At 55.2% G+C, this 21,629-nt stretch overlaps 7 protein-coding genes and 1 non-coding gene across 8 annotated transcripts; 6 read left to right on the top strand and 2 right to left on the bottom strand.

Annotated features, from left to right (window-relative positions):
• Nucleotides 1-242: 242 nt before the first annotated feature.
• On the top strand, nt 243-2,804 carry LY79DRAFT_509628 (3-isopropylmalate dehydratase; the record flags this gene model as incomplete). The annotated part of the gene is made up of 4 exons (XM_060554073.1): nt 243-342; nt 414-445; nt 531-605; nt 681-2,804. 4 exons carry the CDS (start codon nt 243-245, stop codon nt 2,802-2,804), a joined length of 2,331 nt encoding a protein of 776 aa, XP_060417333.1.
• A 196-nt stretch (nt 2,805-3,000) lies between these two features.
• LY79DRAFT_65078 (uncharacterized protein) lies at nt 3,001-4,572 on the bottom strand. The gene is made up of 3 exons (XM_060562545.1): nt 4,374-4,572; nt 4,143-4,304; nt 3,001-4,012 (listed from the first exon to the last, which is right to left on the bottom strand). The coding sequence occupies exons 1-3, from the start codon at nt 4,429-4,431 to the stop codon at nt 3,198-3,200; spliced, it is 1,035 nt and encodes a 344-aa protein (XP_060417332.1). The 5' UTR covers nt 4,432-4,572; the 3' UTR covers nt 3,001-3,197.
• A 2,278-nt stretch (nt 4,573-6,850) lies between these two features.
• LY79DRAFT_588121 (dynamin family protein) lies at nt 6,851-9,440 on the top strand (the record flags this gene model as incomplete). Its single annotated transcript, XM_060560874.1, has 6 exons — nt 6,851-6,964; nt 7,028-7,282; nt 7,410-7,539; nt 7,665-7,746; nt 7,798-8,689; nt 8,751-9,440. 6 exons carry the CDS (start codon nt 6,851-6,853, stop codon nt 9,438-9,440), a joined length of 2,163 nt encoding a protein of 720 aa, XP_060417331.1.
• A 1,321-nt stretch (nt 9,441-10,761) lies between these two features.
• On the top strand, nt 10,762-12,949 carry LY79DRAFT_65049 (histidine acid phosphatase). The gene is made up of 2 exons (XM_060562538.1): nt 10,762-11,330; nt 11,397-12,949. The coding sequence occupies exons 1-2, from the start codon at nt 11,110-11,112 to the stop codon at nt 12,700-12,702; spliced, it is 1,527 nt and encodes a 508-aa protein (XP_060417330.1). The 5' UTR covers nt 10,762-11,109; the 3' UTR covers nt 12,703-12,949.
• Nucleotides 12,950-14,525: 1,576 nt separating this feature from the next.
• On the top strand, nt 14,526-15,310 carry LY79DRAFT_509617 (uncharacterized protein; the record flags this gene model as incomplete). Its single annotated transcript, XM_060554071.1, has 2 exons — nt 14,526-14,630; nt 14,708-15,310. The coding sequence occupies 2 exons, from the start codon at nt 14,526-14,528 to the stop codon at nt 15,308-15,310; spliced, it is 708 nt and encodes a 235-aa protein (XP_060417329.1).
• Nucleotides 15,311-16,347: 1,037 nt separating this feature from the next.
• On the top strand, nt 16,348-16,435 carry LY79DRAFT_t67. Its single transcript has one exon. It is a non-coding gene; the product is annotated as a tRNA-Glu (tRNA).
• Nucleotides 16,436-16,968: 533 nt separating this feature from the next.
• On the top strand, nt 16,969-18,255 carry LY79DRAFT_64967 (inositol monophosphatase). Its single transcript, XM_060562525.1, has 2 exons — nt 16,969-17,215; nt 17,348-18,255. Exons 1-2 carry the CDS (start codon nt 17,098-17,100, stop codon nt 18,118-18,120), a joined length of 891 nt encoding a protein of 296 aa, XP_060417328.1. The 5' UTR covers nt 16,969-17,097; the 3' UTR covers nt 18,121-18,255.
• A 1,071-nt stretch (nt 18,256-19,326) lies between these two features.
• On the bottom strand, nt 19,327-20,320 carry LY79DRAFT_65012 (uncharacterized protein). Its single transcript, XM_060562533.1, has 2 exons — nt 20,042-20,320; nt 19,327-19,935 (listed from the first exon to the last, which is right to left on the bottom strand). Exons 1-2 carry the CDS (start codon nt 20,109-20,111, stop codon nt 19,556-19,558), a joined length of 450 nt encoding a protein of 149 aa, XP_060417327.1. The 5' UTR covers nt 20,112-20,320; the 3' UTR covers nt 19,327-19,555.
• Nucleotides 20,321-21,629: the final 1,309 nt, after the last annotated feature.

Here is a 21,629-nt window from a genome sequence, read left to right as displayed (position 1 = left end):
CACAACCTGCCACTTCTCCCCTCCGACTCAGGATTTTCACTTGCTTGCTCCCTCCCCTTTCTCCCCCTTTCACCCCCTTTCACGCCTTTCCTCACCTGAAATTACGACTTTCCACCCATCCAGAAGCCTACTTTGAAAAGGAGCTTGGGAAACCCCCTTTGTACCTACCCAACGGTCCCTACTTGTGAGGACGGCTGATTAGCTTTTCGAACTTGAACCCTTTCCCCTTCGAGTCGCACACAATGCCTGTTGCCGAAGGTAACCCGCAGACTCTCTACGACAAGGTCCTGCAGGCCCACGTCGTGGACGAGAAGCTGGACGGCACTATTCTGTTGTACATTGGTAAGTCAGTCCGCCTGCGACGAGGGTCCATCTTCTAGGTAATCAGCTCGCTAACCATGGCCGAATTACAGACAGACATCTCGTGCACGAGGTCACCTCTCCTGTATGTCGCCGACTAGTTCCCTCGGACGTGGATGACGTCGGTTGGCCGACCCCACCATGGCGGCTCGCTAACAAAGGACCTGCAGCAAGCATTTGAGGGTCTGAAGAACGCCGGCCGCAGAGTGCGCCGACCGGATTGCACTCTCGCGACCACCGACCACGTAAGTTGACTGCGTGATGCAGACGGAGTTGCCTCCCCCTCCCCGTCACTCGCAATCGCTGACCCCTGCCACCAGAATGTTCCCACTTCCTCACGGAAAGGCATGAAGGACATCGGCTCCTTCATTGCCGAGGAGGACTCTCGAATCCAGTGCATGACCCTCGAGGAGAATGTCAAGGACTTCGGCCTGACATATTTTGGCCTCGGCGACAAGCGACAGGGCATTGTCCATGTCATTGGTCCTGAGCAGGGCTTCACCCTCCCCGGCACCACCGTTGTGTGTGGTGACAGTCACACCTCGACCCACGGTGCCTTCGGCGCCCTGGCCTTCGGTATCGGCACCAGTGAGGTCGAGCACGTGCTGGCCACCCAGTGCTTGATCACCAAGAGGAGCAAGAACATGCGGATACAGGTTGACGGAGAGCTGGCCCCCGGTGTTAGCTCCAAGGACGTTGTCCTGCACGCCATTGGCAAGATCGGCACCGCCGGCGGTACCGGTGCCGTTATCGAGTTCTGCGGTTCCGTCATCCGCAGCCTCAGCATGGAGGCCCGCATGTCCATCTGCAACATGTCCATCGAGGGTGGCGCGAGAGCCGGCATGGTCGCGCCCGACGACATTACCTTCGAGTACCTCAAGAACCGCCCCCTCGCTCCCAAGTACAACTCGGACGAGTGGCATCGCGCCGTGAAGTACTGGAAGTCTCTGCAGTCCGACGCCGACGCAAAGTACGACATCGACGTCTTCATCGACGCCAAGGACATCGTCCCCACCGTCACCTGGGGTACTAGCCCCGAGGACGTCGTCCCCATCACCGGCTGTGTCCCCGATCCCGAGACCTTCTCCGCCGAGAACAAGAAGGCCGCCGGCCGCAGAATGCTTGAGTACATGGGCCTGACCCCCGGGACTCCCATGGAGGACATTGTCGTCGACAAGGTCTTCATCGGCTCCTGCACTAATTCCCGCATCGAGGATCTGCGCGCCGCCGCCCAAGTTGTCAAGGGCAAGAAGATCGCCGCCAACATCAAGCGCGCCATGGTCGTCCCCGGCTCTGGTCTCATCAAGACTCAGGCAGAGAAGGAGGGTCTGGACAAGATCTTTGAGAGCGCTGGCTTCGAGTGGCGTGAGGCCGGCTGCAGTATGTGCTTGGGCATGAACCCTGATATCCTCGCTCCCAAGGAGAGATGCGCGTCCACTAGCAACAGAAACTTCGAGGGTCGCCAGGGGGCAGGGTCCCGGACGCATCTCATGTCTCCCGTCATGGCTGCCGCCGCCGGCATTGTCGGCAAGCTCGCCGATGTCAGGAAGCTCCAGGGATACAAGGCCAGCCCGCACATTGAGGCCGCCATCACCCCCGCCGGCGAGCCCCACGTGGACGAGCGGGTACTGGAGAGCGACTCGGAGAAGGACGCCATTGCCGACCAGCCCCAGGACAGCGAGCCCCACACAAACACCTCCGTCTCAGCCGGTACCTCTGCCGGTCTACCCAAGTTCACCAACCTGAAGGGCATCGCCGCCCCTCTGGAGATGTCCAACGTCGACACCGACGCCATCATCCCTAAACAGTTCCTCAAGACTATCAAGCGCACTGGTCTTGGCAACGCCCTGTTCTTCGCTCTGCGGTTCAACGAGGACGGTTCCGAAAACCCCAACTTTGTCCTAAACAAGGAACCGTACCGCCACGCCAAGATCCTTGTCGTCACCGGCCCCAACTTTGGCTGTGGCTCCTCAAGAGAACACGCCCCCTGGGCCTTGAACGACTTTGGCATCCGCTGTGTCATTGCGCCCTCGTACGCCGATATCTTCTTCAACAACACTTTCAAGAACGGCATGCTGCCCATCATCATCTCCGACCAAGAGAAGCTTGAGGCGATTGCCGCCGTGGCGCGCTCCGGCAAGGAAGTCGAGGTCGACCTGCCCAACCAGGTCATCAAGGATTCCGACGGCAATGTTCTCTCCGACTTTGACGTCGAGGAGTTCCGGAAACACTGCCTCATCAACGGTCTCGACGACATTGGTCTGACCATGCAGCAGAACGACAAGATCACCGAGTACGAGCGCCGCATGTCCCAGATCACCCCTTGGCTCGACGGCACGGGCTACCTTAAGAGAGACCCCAAGACGGGTCGTCTCCTCGCCAAGGCTGTCCCCGTTCCCAAGACGAACCGGGGCGAGACCAAGACGGAGCCCCTCGAGTGGTAAAGGGCTCATACTGAAAGCAAACGGGATTGGCTTTTTGTATTTGAAAAGGGAGTTATTATCATGTGACGTATCTACGATGCGGTTTGGGTTACGGCTTTCAATTTTTATTTATTTATTTTTTTTGGCATGTTCAGACATGTCTCCTCGCCACACTAGCGGTGATTCGGGAAATCGAGAGATTCAAAGGGAAATGGTATAAAGGCGGCTCTTCAGAACTCAAGGCTGATGCCGGAAAAGTTATACAAAGCTTGCTAGATGTGTAGCCGCAAAAAAAGTGAGACAGAAGGGGCTTTTGCGAGATTTGGGTTTCGTTTCCCTCTCCGGCAATGGTGATGTCGTTGTTTTTTATGATATGTTCAGTTCCTTGCCGTAAAATACGTAAAGCGACGGGAACTAAAAGTCCACTCTGGCTTCTCTCAGAATGCCGACGTGAACCACGAACTCGGACTCAATTCTCAGCCCTTCGGGCAGCAGGGCGCTCGGGACGCGCCAGACGCGGAAGTCTCGGTGGAAGGCCCTGGCCCATTCTTCGAAGACGTCGGGGCTACGGAGCTGCTGCGCCACAATGCAGACGCACGGCTCGGACCGGTCCGTCGTCATTGTCGTTGTGGACGATGCTGAGTAGTGGTTGTGATGGTCCCCAGTGGCGCCCGCGGCGTCACGGGCGTAGGCGTGGTCTTCCTGATCGCGGAGGCGGAGGTGGGCGAGGTCGGCTGTGGCGGAGACGAGGGGCCCGACGAGGGCCTCGTTGTAGATGCAGTCGCAGCAAATGAGGGCGTCGAAGCTGCGGGCGGCGGGGGAACCCGTGAGGGAGGGGTCCGGGGTGTCGAGCTCCCAGTCGAAGGGACGGAAGGCGATGACACCGGGGCTGTCGGCTCTGGCATCCTGGCCGGGGCCTGACGATGACGACGACGGGTTTGCCGCGCTAGCCCTTTTCCGGCGGGAGGAGAACGAGGAGGGTTTTGAGGATGAGGACGAGGTGGACTCTGGTAGGGGGTTCGCCTCGAGGTTCTGTTGGATTATGCGCGCCACGTAGGGCTGGTCTGTGAGGACGTAGCGGGATACGCGCGGGGCGAGGAGGAGTGCTGTCAGGGGGGAGATGCCGCAGCCTAGTTCGAGGATCGTGGAGGAAGAGCGGAAGATTGGGTTGAACAGGGAGGAAGGGGAGGAAAGGTAGGTTGCGAAGAGGGGCGTCACTTTCCAGAGGACTGCGTGCAGGGTGTTAGTCTGTATGGAGATGGATAAGACGAAAGACAGCGAGTGAATGAGGTACGAAGCAAAGAGATTCAGAAATGCCGGGACTCGGAAGCTTTATAAGTAGTGAATAAGGATACTCACCGGCCCCAGTGGTGCCACCAGCGCGCGTTGACGAGAGGATGGTAGGGGACTGATGGATTGTGAAGTCGCGGCCGGCAATCGTCAACGAGAGTTCAGCGGCTTTCGGGTCGATCATGCCCAGGTTCGAGGAACGGAACTCGTGGGAGAAGAGGAAAAATGTTTCTGAGTAAGAGAAGTAGAAGAGGCATGTGAGTTATTGTTCCATTTGGTGGGGGGATGAGATGGGCTTACCCTCTTCCGGGTCGAGGATCTCGTCCTCAAGGCTTGAGATGAGGGCTTTAACGGCCATCGCGAATCGGTTATCTGAGCCCAGGACCGATGCAAGGGCGGGTGGTTAGAGCAGGAGGTTTCCAAGTATGTTTAACCCACCAAGCTCAGTTGGCATAATGTATAAGACCGAGATCGCTGGTGAGAGTGAGATGGGGTTGTGAGAGGCTGCAAGTGAGTGAGTGAGTGGGTGAGTTGCGGTGGTTGCGGGCACGGTGTGTGCTGCACTAACAATTTTTCGCCGTTGGAGAACCGGGCTCGACTCCGACAACACACGACTTGTCTTGTTGACGGTTTTCAACCTTGCGAAGTCTCGTGCGCAGAACAGTTTGGCAAAGAAACAAACACAAGAGGTTCCATGAAGAGTGTAGGTTCTACATCTTCATACAGCACACATTCTTGTCACTCCCGTGAACAGCAACCTACCCGGCGCAGTGGCCGTTTGTTTCCTCATGAGGACGTTGTGGTCAGAGCCATATGGTTCAATTCCTACACATCCTTAGGCTTGAGACCACCTTTCTTGCACACGTTCCTACCTGCGCATTCCGTGTATGATTGGCCAATATGCCGTATTGACAGAGCTTAAAAAGCGAATTCAAATGCCTGTCGCTCTCTACAGTAGCCACCAAGCCCAGAGCGCTCATCTCACCTCGCCACGCCCATACCATCTCAGCCGCTGTAAAGACTACATAAGAAGCATTTACAGCTTGCTCCATCACATACGACCATACCCACTGGAGAACTCGGGATCCCGTCCGCTCTCCCATAGATAAGCCAGTGAGGGCCGGATTAGTAGTTGAGTCGGTGACGATCAGCGAATACCTGGTGTTGTATGTCTTTTTCCATCATGCCATGATTTTTGTTCAAACTGCTGAAGTCACCATGCCTAGAGTACGTTTCAAAGCTAAGTGCTCTTTTATAGGATGTCATGTAAACCGCTTATTGTATGTCTCATGAGCGCTCACACGCCATATAAACTTTATGGGCCAATGCTTGTTAACATCATGCGAACATCTTATGTAGCGGCCACTCCTCTTGATGAAGAAGGTTTCTTTAAGAAGTTTTTTTACCCATTGTATACAAGAAAGAGGTGGTCTGTTTTCTTTGTATTGAACACGTTATCTCCCTCTGGTATTGTTATCTACAGAAACCAGATTCCTGTAGTTGAAGGCAGCGGCCACACTGTATTAGCTACTCTAGGCCACGTCCTGTATTTAGTAATCACGCTGCATCTTTCACTGAGCTCTTGCTGATAGATCCCGACAGCTTAGATCTTAAACGAATTGGTGCCAAAAGCAATTGACACTACGCGCCCTCACAGCAAAGCCGCAGCCACTCAGCACCGCTACACAGAAATCATGACCTTGGCCGGCGGGAAGTGCGCCACTCAAGACACCAAACGTGGAGGAAGGCTTATTCCCGGTTCCAAGAGAAATGAATGTTATTCACAGGCGCTGGTTTAAGGAATGTCTTGAACCTTACGTAGTCCAGCTTCACATGACCCAGTGTAGTCCTGGTCATCTTGATCATCGATATAGCTTGGAAGCAGAGAAATACAGGCGGTGATGGAATGCCAGACGCGAGTGATCATATTAATGTCAAGCTGTTTCAATTAACTGTGACCTTGAAAGAGGCAGAATCATCGCTACTTTCGTAGGGAGGAAGGAGCCTGTCATGAAAGCTAATCTTCATAAGCAATTCCCCAGTTGACTGTACCTATTTCGTTTTCTATCAGTTCATTATAGCCAACACAATCACTTCTAAGTATTATGCTTTCTTCTGACTCTGTAAAATAATCATATGTGCCAGTCTTTAGTCAGTTTCACTTGTTGATGCCACGTAGATTCGCTAGCATAACCCTGACCCCTAGGGCGTTGAAAGATGCCGTCCCTTCTTTGAGATTCACTCATTGTTCCCCTGCCCATCCTGCAATACATTCCTTTCTGGTTGAACACCCTCAATGGCTATCATTTTTAATTGACGTCAAATTGCATCTTTTGCCTTGATTTTTGGGGCATGTATCCGTCTTATGATGTGTATTCTACGTTTGATACATGCCTAGGGCAGTGTTTGTGCTTTATTTCTCGAAGCTGTCTATACATGAGGTAGACGCCAGAAAACTGGTCCAAATTACCAATCTGCTGCAGAGTGGAGGAGCTCTGTTTGTTCTTACAGTCAAGGCTCTTCCCGACACCCTTGTCACCGTCGTTTGCCCACACCTCTCTCTTGGTCTGTTGATTGAATTCGCCTTGATACCTGCAGCAAAATCCGGGCGGTCACCACACACGAGAGAAAAAAATCTGCTTATATGCCACCCCTTCTTTCCTTCTCTTCCAGGGTTTCCCGCCATTCCTTACTTCCCTCAAGTTTTCACCATCGTTTCTGATTTCGCATTCAACACCCCACATCACTTCAGAACGTCATCACCCATTGACACAATCATGGCACCCGTACAGTCCAAGAGTCAGAATTCCGGTCTGGGTAACCGGAACCTCCTCGACAAGATTGACAAGTTGAGGGAACTCGGAATCTCTAAGCAAGTTGCTCTTCCGCAGGTAAGTAGCTATGGCATGGGTTGTATGTGTATATATAATCACTTACTAACCTTTATTTCACAGCTTGTTGTGGTGGGAGATCAGTCTTCCGGCAAATCCAGTGTTCTGGAGTCTCTCACGGGGTACTACTTCCCTCGTTCCGTGGGTCTCTGTACTCGTCATGCCACCGAGATCGTATGCCGCCGAGAAGCCACGATAAGCATCATCGTCACAATCCAGCCGTTCGAGGCGACCCCAGAGAGAGCCGAGCTTGCCAAGTCGTTCCGGCGTGAGCTTCGTGACTTGAAGGGTCAAGAGTTTGCAGATGTACTCAAGGAAGTAGGCCAATCGTCTTCACAGCCCCCTTTTTGTCGTCGCTTCATTCCACACTGGTCACCTTAGGCGTGACGTCCACTTTCCATTGATATTCTTCCATGCAAATATCACCTCCTGACCGCTTTCATAGGCCGCAAATGTCATGGGTCTGAAGACTTCCATCGATGGTTCCTCTGGGGGAGCTGCTTTCAGCAAAGATGTTTTACGTGTTGAGATATGCGGTCCTGACGAAGAGCATCTGACTATCATTGATGTGCCCGGTGAGTCGACTAGCGTTTTGGGAATGCAAGAAAGCTGCTGATCATTCCGCAACACAGGCATATTTGAGAATGCTCAAAATGGTGAGAATTCCCTAGCATAGGTTACAAGTGTGAATGCTAATCAGCATTTCCAGGCGTTTCGACTGCCAACGACGTTGCCTTGGTCAACTCCATGGTCAAGGACTACATCAAGGACTCCCGAACGATGTAAGTCGCTTCGCAAGTCGGAATCCTCCAGTTAATAATCTGTACATCCAGCATACTTGCCGTGATCCCATGCAACGTGGATGTTGCAACCCAAGCCATCCTTACCTATGCTGCCGAGGCAGACCCCGAGGGCAAGCGCACCCTGGGCGTCCTGACCAAGCCTGATCTCGTCAACGAGAATGCCATACGTGAAGCGGCGATGGATCTGATCAGGGGCAAGAGACGAGATATCCAGCTGGGCTACTACGTTGTCAAGAATCGCGGCGCCGACGATACCTCGTCTAGCAAAGAGGAGCGGGATTATCAGGAGAAGGTCTTCTTCAGCGAGGACCCCTGGTGCAAGCTCGACAAGTCGCGCCTGGGAATCCCAGCCCTCCGAAATCGCTTGCGTGAGCTCCTTATGGACCGTACCAAGAGCGAATTTCCCAAAGTGCGCCGTGAGATCAACGAACGCCTCACTGACGCCAAGGCTCAACTCGAGGCTCTGGGCCAGTCCCGGTCCACGGCTGACGAGCAGAGAGTCTATCTCGGCAAGATTGTCAGTCGGTACGTTCAGCTCCGGGACTTCAGTCTGAACGCCTATTACACCGGCGATACCCTTTTTGAGAAACATTCCGAATATCGCCTGGCGACCCGGATTCGTGAGGCTAATTCGGCTTTCTCTCTGATGTTCTACAACAGAGCTCATACCCGCCGCTTCGATAATCTGGATGAAGATGAAAAGATCGAGAATCAAGGCAACGAAATTGGCGCCAAGGACGAAGACGAGGATGTCAGCAGAAATGACCTGTACGACATAGAGTTTGTGATACCGCCGGACGAGTTCGGTGAATTGGATGCAGTCTTGTCAGAGCCCTGCAAGTGTGCGGCACCTCAAAACGAGAACATCATGAAGCACCTCGAACAGCTATACCTTGCATCTCGTGGCTTCGAGCTGGGCACTGTAAGTGACCATCGCTGAGTAACTGCGTGATGCTTGATCGGCACACTGATAATTCACCAAGGTCAACAACCACCTGCTCCCCACAGCGTTCAAGGAGCAGTCGAAGAAGTGGGAGTCCGTTACTTTGGCCCACGTCAGCAACGTCATCCTTGTTGTCCACCACTTCATCTACGGGGTGGTCAAGGAGGCCTGCGGGGATGGACCGGTCCTTGAGGCGCTTTGGTCCTCGATTGTTGAGGACCTCGTCAAGTGTTACCAGAAGGCCATGCAACAGGCGAGATTACTTATCCACGTGGAGCGAGAGGGCCGCTCCATCACGTACAACCCGGCATTCGACAGAGCACTGGGTCAAGTCAAGGCCAAGAGATCTGCAATCAAGTACAAAGGCCACAAGCAAGCTGGCTATGAACCTGACGAAGACAAGGTCTGTTATAGCGAACTGACGAGGGAACCGACCAGTACCGAAAGAATGAGCGAAACGTGCAACACCATCCATGACGTCCTGAAGTGCTACTACGACATCGCCAGCGCTCGATTTTCTGATACCGTTTGCGCTCAGGTCATCGACTACTTCCTTCTCAGTGCCGAGACCAGCCCTCTGAGAATCTTGTCTTCGAACCGTATCCTTAAGATGACGGCCGAACAGTTGGAAATGGTGGCAGGCGAGGACGCTGTGAGCAAGGCCACACGTGAGATGTTGAAGAATGACATCAAGCTTTTCGAGCAGGGTAGAAAGGTTCTTCGCACTTAACGCTGCTATTAAACCTTGCTGCGACTGGGTTGCTTCGACCTTGGGTCCGTCTGCTGTGTGCTTGGGCAATGTTCATCTCAGATTGCCGATAAAGGTGTGAAGATGGAGAGAGGTTCTGTTGCGGTCTGAAAATAGATTGGTAGACTTAAGAATTCGCATTCTCTCTCTTGAAGATGTACAGCTCGCCTCGGATCCGTCTGACGAGATCTCCTGGAACCCGAACGACCCAAGCGTGTCGTTGATAATGACGTTGTAATTTGGTACTGGGCCTGAATATGTATCATTAGACTAGATAGGTAAGGTTCACTGCATGTAGGCTGCGAATGTAGCCAGGGCCGTTCCGCAGTTGGCAACATTGGAAAAGTTCGAATTTCGATCATCTAAGACGATGAACCGTGTCTTTCTTCTTGCGTTGTCAGCTGGGATGTTGTATTTAAGATCAGAAGACACGAGTCTACAGACAAGCTGATAATGCCCCCCCCCCCCATGTCCACTCGAGAGTACTGTGCACGATAACAGCGATAAACCTCATATCCTAAAGGCTGCAGGTTCAAATCCAGCTTTCTTAGATTTTTTAGTTCTAAAGCGGCTCCGCCGGGGAGGGTTAGAATAGTACCAACCCACCCTGCTTCCTACGCTGCGCTCTGGGTCGGGATGGGCCAAGACTATCCCTTTTGCCTCTGTGTTATTACTAAATCTACTGTCTACTGGACTCTGTATAGACTAGTGTGCACGGTACTCTTGGGTGGACATGGGGGGGGACACTATTAACTTGTCTGATCACTCAGAAGACACACAGCCATAGCATGATATTGAGGAGCAGGGGCGGGAGAGCTTTGAAGAGCCTGCCCCTGCGATGGGATAAGATTTGGTGTGTGGTTGACTTGAAGTGGACTTTGGCACGACCTTGTCCCATCATACTTAACCAATCGGTGACATGGAACCTGGCTATAGAGAGTGACTGACTAGTAGTACCCTGACTTTGGCTTCCGAGACGGGATTTTAGACGGCTGTATCGAATAAGGGAAGCACTTCGCCTTCGGAGCTACCTAGCAGGTGCAGCATGTGTGCGGGGATACCAAAAAAAAGCTTACAGAAGCTTGTTTACCGTATCCTGGTTTATATCAAGCAAAGCTGGTAGCCGATCTAATCCCTTTGAGGCCAGTAACAGACCTTAGGCTAGGCTTATTTAGGAAGGCGGCTAGCGCCCCCATCCACCCTATAATGGCGACGTTGCATCGGCCCACGTGACAGGGCCAAGTGGGCGGGCAGACACCGTAGCGTTTGGAACTAATGCGCCTGACATCACTCCCGCTCCGATCTGGTATTGAAACCGTCCTCCCGGGAAAATTGATGCAGTAACGAAAAAAAAACAAAAAAAGAAGAAAAAAAAAACGACGAAAGACGTTTGGGAAAAAGGGTTTCTCCCGCACAACTACTCCTGGTGATATAGAGCTAACCAACCCCTCCCTCTCATTTGCCTTGACGATACCTAACCTCGCCCTTACACACAGCCACACCCTGGAAGGAGGGGCACAGGGATGCTGTGCCTGACAAAGCACTTACGATACGTAAGCTCACTGACCTGAAGAACCACTCGGCGTCCATCAGACCCTCTTTCATTTCTTTAGGTAGTACGGATAGTCGTCCATTGACTCAAATCTCCGAGATGGGTGTTTCCGATTTGGCTAGTTCGGCCTACGGGGCCATCAGGAATCTCATCGCAGGGAAGGCGCATAAATACAACGCCATCCCGGGTGAGGAGGGCGAGAGGGACGAGATTCATGAGCATCGGGACACCGGCATACCAATCTACAAACGTCGACTCTTCATATTCACAGTCGTCGCCATGGCTTCTGCCATCCTGCTCTCGTTAGCCTTGTCCTTCGGGTGAGTACTGTCTTCATCACTCTGAACCTTGACGTGCGTGAAACTGGAAACTCACGCCACGGTTAGCTTTGTCCGCGGCCAGGCACCGCCCAGCGATCTCGAACCCATCTCGCATTTTTGGGGCCAGCTTTCACCTTTCTTCTCGGTGCCATCTGAGATCAGCGCAGCCACGCCTCCCGGCTGCGAGATCACCTTCGCACAGGTCCTGTCGCGGCACGGCGCTCGGGATCCTACCGCCGGCAAGACGGCCAGCTACAAGGCGCTCGTCGACCGCATCCATGCCAACGTCACGAGCTACGGCAGAGGTTACGAGTTTATCAAGACCTACGAGTACACTCTTGGCGCCGACCAGCTCACATCTTTCGGCCAGAAGGAGCTTGTCGACTCGGGCGTGGCATTCTACAAACGCTACCAAGCGCTCGCCGCCGTGAACGACCCCTTCATTCGATCTTCCGGCCAGGAGCGCGTGGTCGAATCTGGCCTGAACTGGACGCAAGGTTTCTACGGCTCCAAAATTGCCGATGGCCACGAGGTGGGCGGCGGCGGCATCAAGGAAGCCATGACCATCATTTCCGAGGCCGAGGGCTCCAACAACACGCTGGACCACGGCCTCTGCACAGCCTTTGAGGATGGCGCATACTCCAACGTCGGCAACGATGCGCAGGCCCCGTGGCGTGACATCTTCACACCCCCGATCACGGCTCGGCTTAACGAGAACCTGGCCGGCGCGAACCTGACGGCGGCGGACACCATCAACTTCATGCAGCTGTGCCCGTTCAACACGGTGGTGGAGGGCACGCAGTCGCAGTTCTGCGATCTCTTCACGCTGGAGGAGTGGAAGAGCCTCGAGTACTACGAGACGCTGGGCAAGTACTACGGCTTCAACGCGGGCAACCCGCTCGGACCGACGCAGGGTGTGGGCTTCACCAACGAGCTCATTGCGCGCCTGATGCGGCAGCCCGTGGTGGATCACACGTCGACCAACTCGACGCTCGACACGGACCCGGCGACGTTCCCCCTCGACAAGAAGCTGTACGCCGACTTCAGCCACGACAACGACATGATGGGCATTTACGGCGCTCTGGGCTTGTACAACGAGACGAAGCCGCTGTCCAAGACGGAGCGGACGTCTGTGTCGGAGACCAAGGGGTTCACGGCGAGCTGGACGGTGCCGTTCGCGGCGCGCATGTACGTGGAGAAGATGAAATGCGACGGTACGGACGAGGAGATGGTCCGGGTGCTGGTCAACGACCGGGTGGTGCCGCTGGTCGGGTGCGGCGCCGACGAGCTTGGGCGGTGCCAGCTCGGCTCGTTTGTGGAGAGCCTGGGGTTCGCGAGGAGCGGAGGGCTCTGGGACCAGTGCTTCGTATGATACCCACATTAGGTTTGCTTTCATTTTCGGCTAGACTAGCTAGATCTAGAGGGAGGCGGAATGATGGATGGTATCTCGTCCCTCCTCCCCCCTCAATAGAGTTGAGAGGATATGACTTTGTGTGTTGGCGATAGGTTGGGAACAAAACGTATCGAGTGTCAATGTTAAGTGTCGGGGGTTTATCTTTCGGGTGGCACCAAAGTTTCAGTTGACAGGCCCAGGAGTCCGGGTCTGGTAGACGGAAGCGACGGCGGGCCCCCTTGTGCCGTCCCCTGGCCCCCTTGGGGTTCATGGAGACGTCCCCTCGTAATTTGGAAGCCATTCAGCCGTCAAGGGCGTAAAAGCCAAGCCCCATACATGCATGTGTACAAGGTGCGGAATGCCATCTAAGGTCCTATCTGGTTGAGGTGTTTTCGTCTCTCGACTGAGTAAGTGGGTGAGTGATTGAGTGAGTGAACGACAAGGGTGATGGGGATCGGGTTCGTTTCTACGCTATGAATAACGCAAGGTCCCATCCCAGGCCAAGTTTGGGCCACGGAAGGCAGGGGTTCAAAGCTGGTTTCGTTTGTCGGCTCGTGGCAGTACTGTACTGTACTTACTGTACGTATACAAAAAAAGGACTCGAGCTCCTCGAGCGCTGCGCAGGATGCACGTCATCGACCTGAGCTCCTGCTGTGTTGCCTACCTACCCACATTAGGTATTTTGACGGGACGCTGTCTTCCCAATCCGGCCACCTCCCCCCCGTCGTTGGGTCGAGGAACAGAACAACGAAAAGAAAGGACGACGTGGAGGGCTGCTTTGGCGGCTGTCTTAACTTTATTCTCGCCGGTTTGCGAAATAAATCCGATAGAAACAAAAGTTTCTTGGGTGGAATGTGCGCATCCTAGCGCCAGCTCTCGCGCGAGCGCGGTATTCACTCCCCCCACAGCTCGGCTTTGGGAACAAAACAGCACAGAGTCAGAGCTGATTGGGCAGCAACAGCAAGCAGGAGGATGTACAGTACGTACATGATGGGCAGGCAGTCCGCTAAAGAAAAACACCGAGCTGCCGGGTTTGAGAAGCTAGCGTTCTCGAGTAGAGGGAAACCTACCTACCGTAACCTGCCTGGCAATGGGCACTTGGCAGCCGAGGGGGATTGGGGTTCAGCAAGCTTAGCTTATCCCGTTGTTCCGTCTACTTTCTTCGTTCTGCGCCGGGCGACTTGCAGTCATCCAATTCTCACTCACTGCCTTGTTTGCCATTTTTCTGCCTTGCCTTGGTCAACACGGGAAACAAACGAGTAGGTGCATGTAATCCGCTTGGGTGCTGATCTGGCTGCCTTGCGTAACGCGACGCACTGCTTTCTCGTCAAACAAGGTTTCAACGGGCCTGTCGTCCTTCCCTTCCGTCTCTCCAAGTCTGTCTTCTCTTCCTCCCCATTCACCTCACTACAGCTGCCGGGTCCAGGCTTCCGCCTAACTTTCTCTCGCGTTACCTTCTCTCGGACAGCCTTCCATTCAGCCGTCTAGGCGTACTGCTGCTAGCCCCCAACAGCGTGTGCCGTGTGCTGTGTCCGTGTATGTCGCACAACCCACCCACCCACACACACACACACACAGCCCACCAAGCCAAGGCGGACGACCCAAACCACACCACGCACTTTCGACCACCTTTCATGAACCGGACCTCCATCGGCCGCCGCCGTACATCCTCAACCACCGACGCACTCACTACCAAAACGGTCGCTGTCACCACATCGTCGACGTTGCGCTGCGAGCCCTTGTTTCCTCTCCTCTCGCCATCAAAGCCGACCGACTTGCATCGTCGCAATTGAATCGCAAACATGGTGTCAGTCGCCGGAGGCATCATCATCACCATCCTGGTCCTCGTCCTCATCGGCATCGTCGGCTGGGTCATCTTCACTCAGCTCCGTGCTCGAAGACTAGGCGTACGTTGCAAACTCTCCCCGTTCACGACCGAGCCATCACCCAGGTGATCAATACTGACCGATGAACGAACGAACAGCTCCCGCCTCCGTCGCTCTCCTCCTACCTCCCCTTCCGAAAATCCGAAACCTCACCGTCCTACGGGCCCCCGCGCCCCGCCCCAAGCGGCATTTCTGGCTGGTTCAACGACAAAATTAGCTCTTTCAAAAACCGCGGGAACCGCTCCGCCGCCGGCGCCTACGAACAGCCCTCGGGCGCCGGCGCACCCCGCCGCGGCTTCGGCCCACTCGACCCGGACGAGGCTTGGGATGCGCGCGTCGGCCACGAGGCTGAGACGTATGGCCCTTACGGTAACTACGAGGAACAGGAGCTCGGATATCGTGGTGGCAACGGTGCGGATGGTGGCAACAGCTACAACATGAACCTTGCTGCGACACCGGGCGTGCACCACGACGAGCCGGAGCGGGGCCGGAGCCTCAGCCGGCTCGGCGATGACGATGCTAGACTAGGCGGGCACAAGTCGGGCAGTAGGAACCCGTTCGAGGATGATGCGGAGCCGAGTAATATCAGTTTGCGCGGTGTTAGTCCCCGGCCGATCGTCGACACGGCATCGCAACAGCAGCAGAAAGACAACGGAGAGAGCCCGACAGAGCGGAGGTCGATTTTCCGGGAGAACGTATAAGGGCGCAGTCTGCCCTTGAAGCTCGCAATACGAAACCTTTACTAAAGAGGGGGTGGGGGGAAGGCCCTACGGTAAAGCTTGGCTTGTTTCCAGCCTGGGGATTCCACTTGGGTTAGGTGGCAGAATTATATCCCTGGTGGAATATGGGGAAGAGTGGTCTGTCTTTGGGGATAATGCGGCGAAGCTACTAACGAGTAAAGGAAAGCGGGCCCGGAAGGTGGAGGGTTTACAGGAACATGTCACGATTGGGGGAAATGTTCCATACAATTCCAAGGGCGTTAGGATTGCTATCGTTTCTCGCTTTACCAAGCTTCTTTTTTTCCATGAGCGGCCGATATACAAAAACACAATGAGCCGCTAAACGGTTCCCTCTTTCTGCAACACTAGTCGCCCATAGGATCGATTCCCTAGACCACTGATGAGACGCGTTTTATCTTGTCGGCCAATGACCGAAGTGGTCCGATATGAAACTTGACGATTCAAAGAAGCAGAATACCAAGCATTTCCCAGAGTTCCGCCACACAGTCCAGCGGAAGAACGGGCTTCGGCGATCTCAACACTCGTCTCCACTTGTATCACACGAGTGCGGCTATACGGACCGTAACCCGCCACAATCACATTGCGATTGCCCAAATTAATTGATCTCGATGCTGGCAACAATTTGGCAGTGTGCCGCAAGGCTGCGATGATGGAGACCTTGTTGCGGCCCGCGATTATCGAGGCGCGATGGGATTCACCTGAAGAGGCGCTGGCTGCGATACAGCGCAGTAGACTTTGCAGTGTGTGAAGTGTTACCGGAGAATTCTATGTTTACGTAGTCTGGTGCTGGTAGCTTACTAATTCGGGCGTCTAAAAATGGGTCGGCGACGGCAGATCAGTTAGTCCGGGCGGACTACCGCATTCGGCGGTACGAACTGGATCACAGTCCGCACAGCAGGATTCGGTTCGAGTAACCACACTAGTATCTTTAAGGTCATATACCATAGACTCGGTCACCCTTGCAACCAACAACCGATCGGGAACAAGCCACCCCATATTCCCATATAGTCCAGTGGTTAGGATACTCCGCTTTCAATCCCATGGAAGCGTTCCGGAGAGACCCGAGTTCGAACCTCGGTGTGGGAACATCATTTTTGATATTTTTGCCGCCTCTCGCCTTAAGTTTCGTCAAGTGGCTGTCTGTCTGTCATCCTGCTGTGTGCAATGTTGATTGCCTTGTTGCGAGCCCCTCTGGGAACGAAGACCTCGTTTCGACGCCGCATGCTGCGTCCAAAGCTCGTCGTCATTGGTCTCCTCACCCCTGTTCGCCAGCCTGGTCCGCCCCCGCTGAACCACGCGCGGCCCGAGCTTCTGTGACGACAACGCCGTGGACTTGGGTGCACTCGATTGCAATTGAACCAAACGAAAGTCCGCCGTGGTGGAAGGCGAATGGAAGGGAAAGGGAATCAATCGTCAGCTTTCCCCACAGTACCCACCACCCGCAAGCTATGTTCTCATTCCTTCCTCCTCCCCAAAACCCCGCCATCATTCTACATGCCACCTCTCTCCTGCTCAATTCCTTACTTTACCCCTCTCAAAAGAAAAAGAGAAAGGAAAAGAAAAAAATATAGCGAGCTTCGACCCCAGCGTCGATTGACAGAGACAACCAACCACTTGTACAGCTTCCTTTATTGAACAGTTGCGGCACGGTAGAAGCTGTTTTGACCAACCGAACCTCTTTTGGCGAACGCACCCGGCCCCCTTTGGAGAGCATAGAAACCAAGCACCCGCCAGAAACAGCGGCAAAGATGGCGGACCTCAACCTCCAAGAGATCCACGACACCCTCGTCGACATCGCGAGCGAGGCCGGCAAGATGATCATGTCCGCGAACCCGTCGTCGATTGACCAGGGCACCAAGCTCAACTGTGCGTAGTCTCCCCAACTTGCCCATCCCCTCTGGCGCCCCCAGTCAATACTTTTTCCATTCGTCCCTGTCTTGTTTAACCCTCCGAACCACTTGGCTAACACCGGACTCCGTTCTTCCCCCCCTCAAACAGCCGTCGACATTGTGACAGAGACCGACCAGGCCGTCGAGAAGATGGTCTCGACTCGCCTGAAGTCCGCCTACCCCGACATCTCCTTCATGGGCGAGGAGACGTACACAAAGGGCACCCGTCTCGGCCCGGAGCCGACCTTCGTCGTCGACCCCATCGACGGCACCACCAACTTCGTCCACTCCTTCCCCGAAGCCTGCATCTCCCTCGGCCTGTCCGTCGGCTGCGTCCCCGTCGTCGGCGTCATCTACAACCCCTTCCAGGACCTCCTGTTCACGGGCATCAAGGGCAAGGGCAGCTACATGCGCCGCGCGGGCGGGGCGCCGCAGCGCCTGCCCCTGGCCCGCAGCCCGATCCCGCTCAAGGGGCTCGACGGCGCGCTGCTGGCCTGCGAGTGGGGCTCCACGCGCGACGGGCCCAACTTCGAGCTCAAGGCCGAGACGTTCAAGCGGCTGGCCGCGACCAAGGAGTCGGGCGGCGCCATGGTGCACTCGATGCGCGCCCTGGGGTCCGCGGCGCTCAACCTCGCGGCCGTCGCTGCGGGCCAGCTGGACGCGTACTGGGAGGGCGGCTGCTGGGCCTGGGACGTGTGCGCGGGCTGGTGCATCCTTACCGAGGCCGGCGGGCTCATGGCCGGCGGGAACCCAGGCGTCTGGGAGCCGGCCGTGGACGAGAGGGTGTACCTCGCCGTGCGGGGGGCGCCGTCCGGTCAGAGGGAGATGGTCGAGGAGTTCTGGAAGGTGCTGGACGGGAAGAAGCTCGACTACCCCGTCTAGGCGGGCTTGGTCTTCCAGGAAGGGAGGGGGGGCGGGGGCCGCCTTCGCGAAGCACCGCAAGGCGGTTTCTTGACGGGGACATGATGTGATGATGAAATGAAACCAGAAACTACATAGACGAGGGCTGGGAAGGCCAAGACAGAGACACCCCCGGCTGCTCAAAAAGGTCGTGTCTACAGACGCTATATACGACCGACCGACCACCTAGTTGATAGACTGACTGCAGCGGGTGCCCGGTCATCCGTTTGGTATATTAGAGCAGGACGGTAATGAAGGCTGGACTCGATATTATCCAGAATGCTTTCTGTTTTCGGATTGCCTCATCCTGCTCCTGGCATGTTCATCCTGCTCCAAGTCGTAGCGGGATCTCAAAGTGCGTCTTTTCCTCGTCTATCTTGGTAACCGGGCGAGCGGGCTCCAAGTCGGTGGTGACCTGGACAATTCTCCCGGGCCCGCCTGCACAGTATTATCTGGCGTATTGTTACGCAAAGCTCTTGGGAAATTATAGCATGGGAGACAGACGGGGCCGGTGAGTTGTCAATCGCATAGTTCTTCTATCTACTGTTCGTTTGGTTCGCTGCCTTCCTGGCAACAGCGCGGGAACCTCGCCTGCCTCGGCCGCCTCGGCCGCCGCTCCTAGCTCCCCGGATCTTGCGAGATCAAAGCCGCCGGTCGGCCTCGTCGAAGTCGAAGGAAAATACAAGAAACCATATCTCCCATGGGGAAGGGGGTATGGGCCTCTACGACATGTAGCTACGAAGGCCATCATCATCCTTGCGGCTTGGAGTTTAGGAGGGGGGGGGAAGGGGGGATTCTTGCGCACAAGTTCGGGCTAGGATTGCATGTTCTATCACGACTTTTGCGACAGAGATCGAACCTGCAAGCCATCCAGTCTACATCCAACGCGACGAGAACCGAAGCCCAACGCCATCGGGAACGACAGGCTCGGAAAGTGTAGGACTTCTGCGGCAGCTTCATCTTCGACTTCTCCCCTAAAGCCACGGTTGCGAACGACTCTTGGTATCTTGTGACCACAGGTTTGCCTCCTGGAGTGCCTCGAATGAAATTGGTGACTGATCGCTCCCCGAGGCGTGCAGCTTCATCCCTGTCTTCTTGCGTATTACCGCGGGGGTGCTGCGGAAGGACAAAGGACGGTCAAATTCTCCTCGACAGACGCAGTAGAATCCGAGGCAGCGAGGCGGCTGCAAGACGCCATCCGCCGCCACGCTTCGGCTCCAATGGCTGCTCGTCATCCAAAGAGAACGATATCAGCGAATGCCTGCGAGTGTTGGAGGCGGGGTGCGGGCGTTGAGCAGGTTCATGTAACCGACTTCCGCTTGCAAAGCGCCATTCTCTTCTCATCGCCCGAGGCTCGGGAACGGAAACGGGAGAGGCTCATGGATACCGCCAATAGGAGACAGGAGGCCAATCACTCTCAGGAGCGGCCCCAAACATGGTCGTCGGGGGCGATGGCGTGATCGCGAACTCGTTGAGACCCCCTCAGCATCCTGCATCCGTCGGCCCAAAACCCCGCTCGGGGGGCGTCGCAAGTTGCAGAGTCTGGTGGAGAGCCGGATTGCAGGAGAGGCGCCCTGTTGCGACACGATGAGGAGCCTCGTATCTCGGCGCGCGTGCTCATCGGAATATTCAGCCTGAACAGCTCAACAACGCGAGCGAGAGTATCGTTACAGAATCCGCAGAAGACTCGGCGTGCGATGCGTCCAACGTCGCCGCGTCTCCAGCGAAGCGGCTTCCTTTGCCTTGCAAACGCGGCCCCGCCTCGATCGCATCGCCGGCCCGGCTGCCCTGGATGGCCTTCGAGACGGGGTTTTCATATTAGAGGAAGTTTCAAGTTGGTTTTTTGCGGTCTGATTGAGAAGTTCTGAGGCCCATAACTATGCCAAGCTCTGGCTATATTTACCTTTATTCGGGATGGTTTCCGTTTGGACAGTTGAGCCGTGAAAGGCCGTATGTAGACAGGTATATTCCATAGAAGGTGATTGTACACCACAGATAAAACGACTTCAAAACCAATGCACTTGTCGCAAGCGTCGGTGATGATCGGCTTGTTGGCAAAGGTATGAGGATATCCTCCGGTGATTTGTAAAGGTTGATTGATCGTTGGGGATTCCGGTCTTGGGTCGTGCCGTTTGCATAGCCAAGCCGCTCGTAGTTTCTATAGAGCATCTCAGCCTAGCTTTTGGTTTGGACGCATGTGAGAGGGACATTGAAGTATTCAGGCCCTGGCTTGATGTTGAATCAAGTGTCGCAAATCTAGACGGACCGACACCTGCAGCTAGTGGCGTTGTTGGGACAATGGGACGGGACTCGTGCCGCCGAGGAGTGTATCGAGCAACCTGAAAACATGTGAAGAAGCCCACGAGGACCCGTACCAATTACAGGCATCTAATCATCTAGCTCGACACAAGACGAACATGCAAGCCGTCCAGCGCCAGAGCGACAGGATGGCCAATGGGCGTCGTAACACGATATCGCGATATGCATTGACCGTCGAAAGCAATTCAAGCAACGCAAATCCAATGCGCCTTCGACCCGAACAATCAAGAGACGACGTTGAAGGCGGCTCTTTGTAAGACATGGACGGCGTGGGGGTTGGCGAGAACGTCAGAGCCTTATAGGATGGCGTGCGCGGGGTGAGTGGAGCACGACGTCAGGGACCATGGCACCCTTGTCTCAGGCCCATCGAGGGGAGGGGCGCATTTGGGAATTAAGCATTTTTGATGCCGAAAAGTTAGACGACTCCAAGTAGCGGTTTTTTCCACATCATCAAAGATTGGAACGGAGATGGTCGTGGCGGCGGCGTTCTGCGCCGACGCAAGACACTTTTGGTCCTTGGGGCGGACCCATCTGAGTGGTGCAGTGCAGGGTGTGCGGACGCGCTTTGGTGATTGGTGAAGATGAACGAGACGACGACGACGAGCGGAAGGACAAGACTCCTGAGGGGGTCGAGAAAAACAAAAACAGCCCTACGACTGACTCTTAGCGGTCGTCTCAGGTCGTCAGAAGACAACGGGCTCGCGACTCCGAACCGTTGACCTTCGACACGTACCTATGAAGGAAGAGACGAAGTCAAAGAGCGTTGTCGGTGGGCGAGTGCGACCCACACAAGCTTCACCCCCCCCCCCCCCCCCCCCCTCCCCTTTCCGGGGTTCCCAACGGCAACTAGCGCAAGTTCCCATAAAGAACCCCTGTCATGGGGCCGACCGGAAGGTGATGCCTGCAGATTGGGATGCGGGGCGGCGAGGAACAGACTCGACGTCGATGAAAGGGGGTGAGGAGCAATTTGACGACGTTTTGAGACCAACAGTCGGTTGAAGCGAGGACGGACGGAAAGGAGAGGCATGGAGACGCAGCCATCGGGGTGTGATGTGAGGGGGCATGACCTGGTGGGAGGGCAGGTTGGTGGAAAAGTCGGTGGAGTGGGATGGTCGGCCCAGCACTCGTGTTGGGAAGAGGATGGAGGTTCGGAGAGAGCACATTACCGGGGA

The sequence above is a fragment of the Colletotrichum navitas genome (genome assembly GCF_030913465.1).
Source record: "Colletotrichum navitas strain CBS 125086 chromosome Unknown LY79scaffold_12, whole genome shotgun sequence".
NCBI lineage: Eukaryota > Fungi > Ascomycota > Sordariomycetes > Glomerellales > Glomerellaceae > Colletotrichum > Colletotrichum navitas.
The sequence above is the reverse complement of the archived record's forward strand: the minus strand, read 5'-3'. Positions and strand labels throughout refer to the sequence as shown.

Excerpts from the sequence above, each read along its gene's own strand:
- LY79DRAFT_65012 (XM_060562533.1), bottom strand. The coding sequence starts at position 20,111 with ATGGAATATACCTGTCTACATACGGCCTTTCACGGCTCAACTGTCCAA. Across the intron at positions 19,936-20,041 it reads GGAAACCATCCCGAATAAAG|GCCATCCAGGGCAGCCGGGC; the intron begins GTAAATATAGCC and ends CCCGTCTCGAAG.
- LY79DRAFT_65078 (XM_060562545.1), bottom strand. The coding sequence starts at position 4,431 with ATGGCCGTTAAAGCCCTCATCTCAAGCCTTGAGGACGAGATCCTCGAC. Across the intron at positions 4,305-4,373 it reads GATCCTCGACCCGGAAGAGG|AAACATTTTTCCTCTTCTCC; the intron begins GTAAGCCCATCT and ends TCTCTTACTCAG. Across the intron at positions 4,013-4,142 it reads TGGTGGCACCACTGGGGCCG|TCCTCTGGAAAGTGACGCCC; the intron begins GTGAGTATCCTT and ends CCCTGCACGCAG.
- LY79DRAFT_64967 (XM_060562525.1), top strand. The coding sequence starts at position 17,098 with ATGGCGGACCTCAACCTCCAAGAGATCCACGACACCCTCGTCGACATC. Across the intron at positions 17,216-17,347 it reads CCAGGGCACCAAGCTCAACT|CCGTCGACATTGTGACAGAG; the intron begins GTGCGTAGTCTC and ends CCCCTCAAACAG.
- LY79DRAFT_65049 (XM_060562538.1), top strand. The coding sequence starts at position 11,110 with ATGGGTGTTTCCGATTTGGCTAGTTCGGCCTACGGGGCCATCAGGAAT. Across the intron at positions 11,331-11,396 it reads TCGTTAGCCTTGTCCTTCGG|CTTTGTCCGCGGCCAGGCAC; the intron begins GTGAGTACTGTC and ends CGCCACGGTTAG.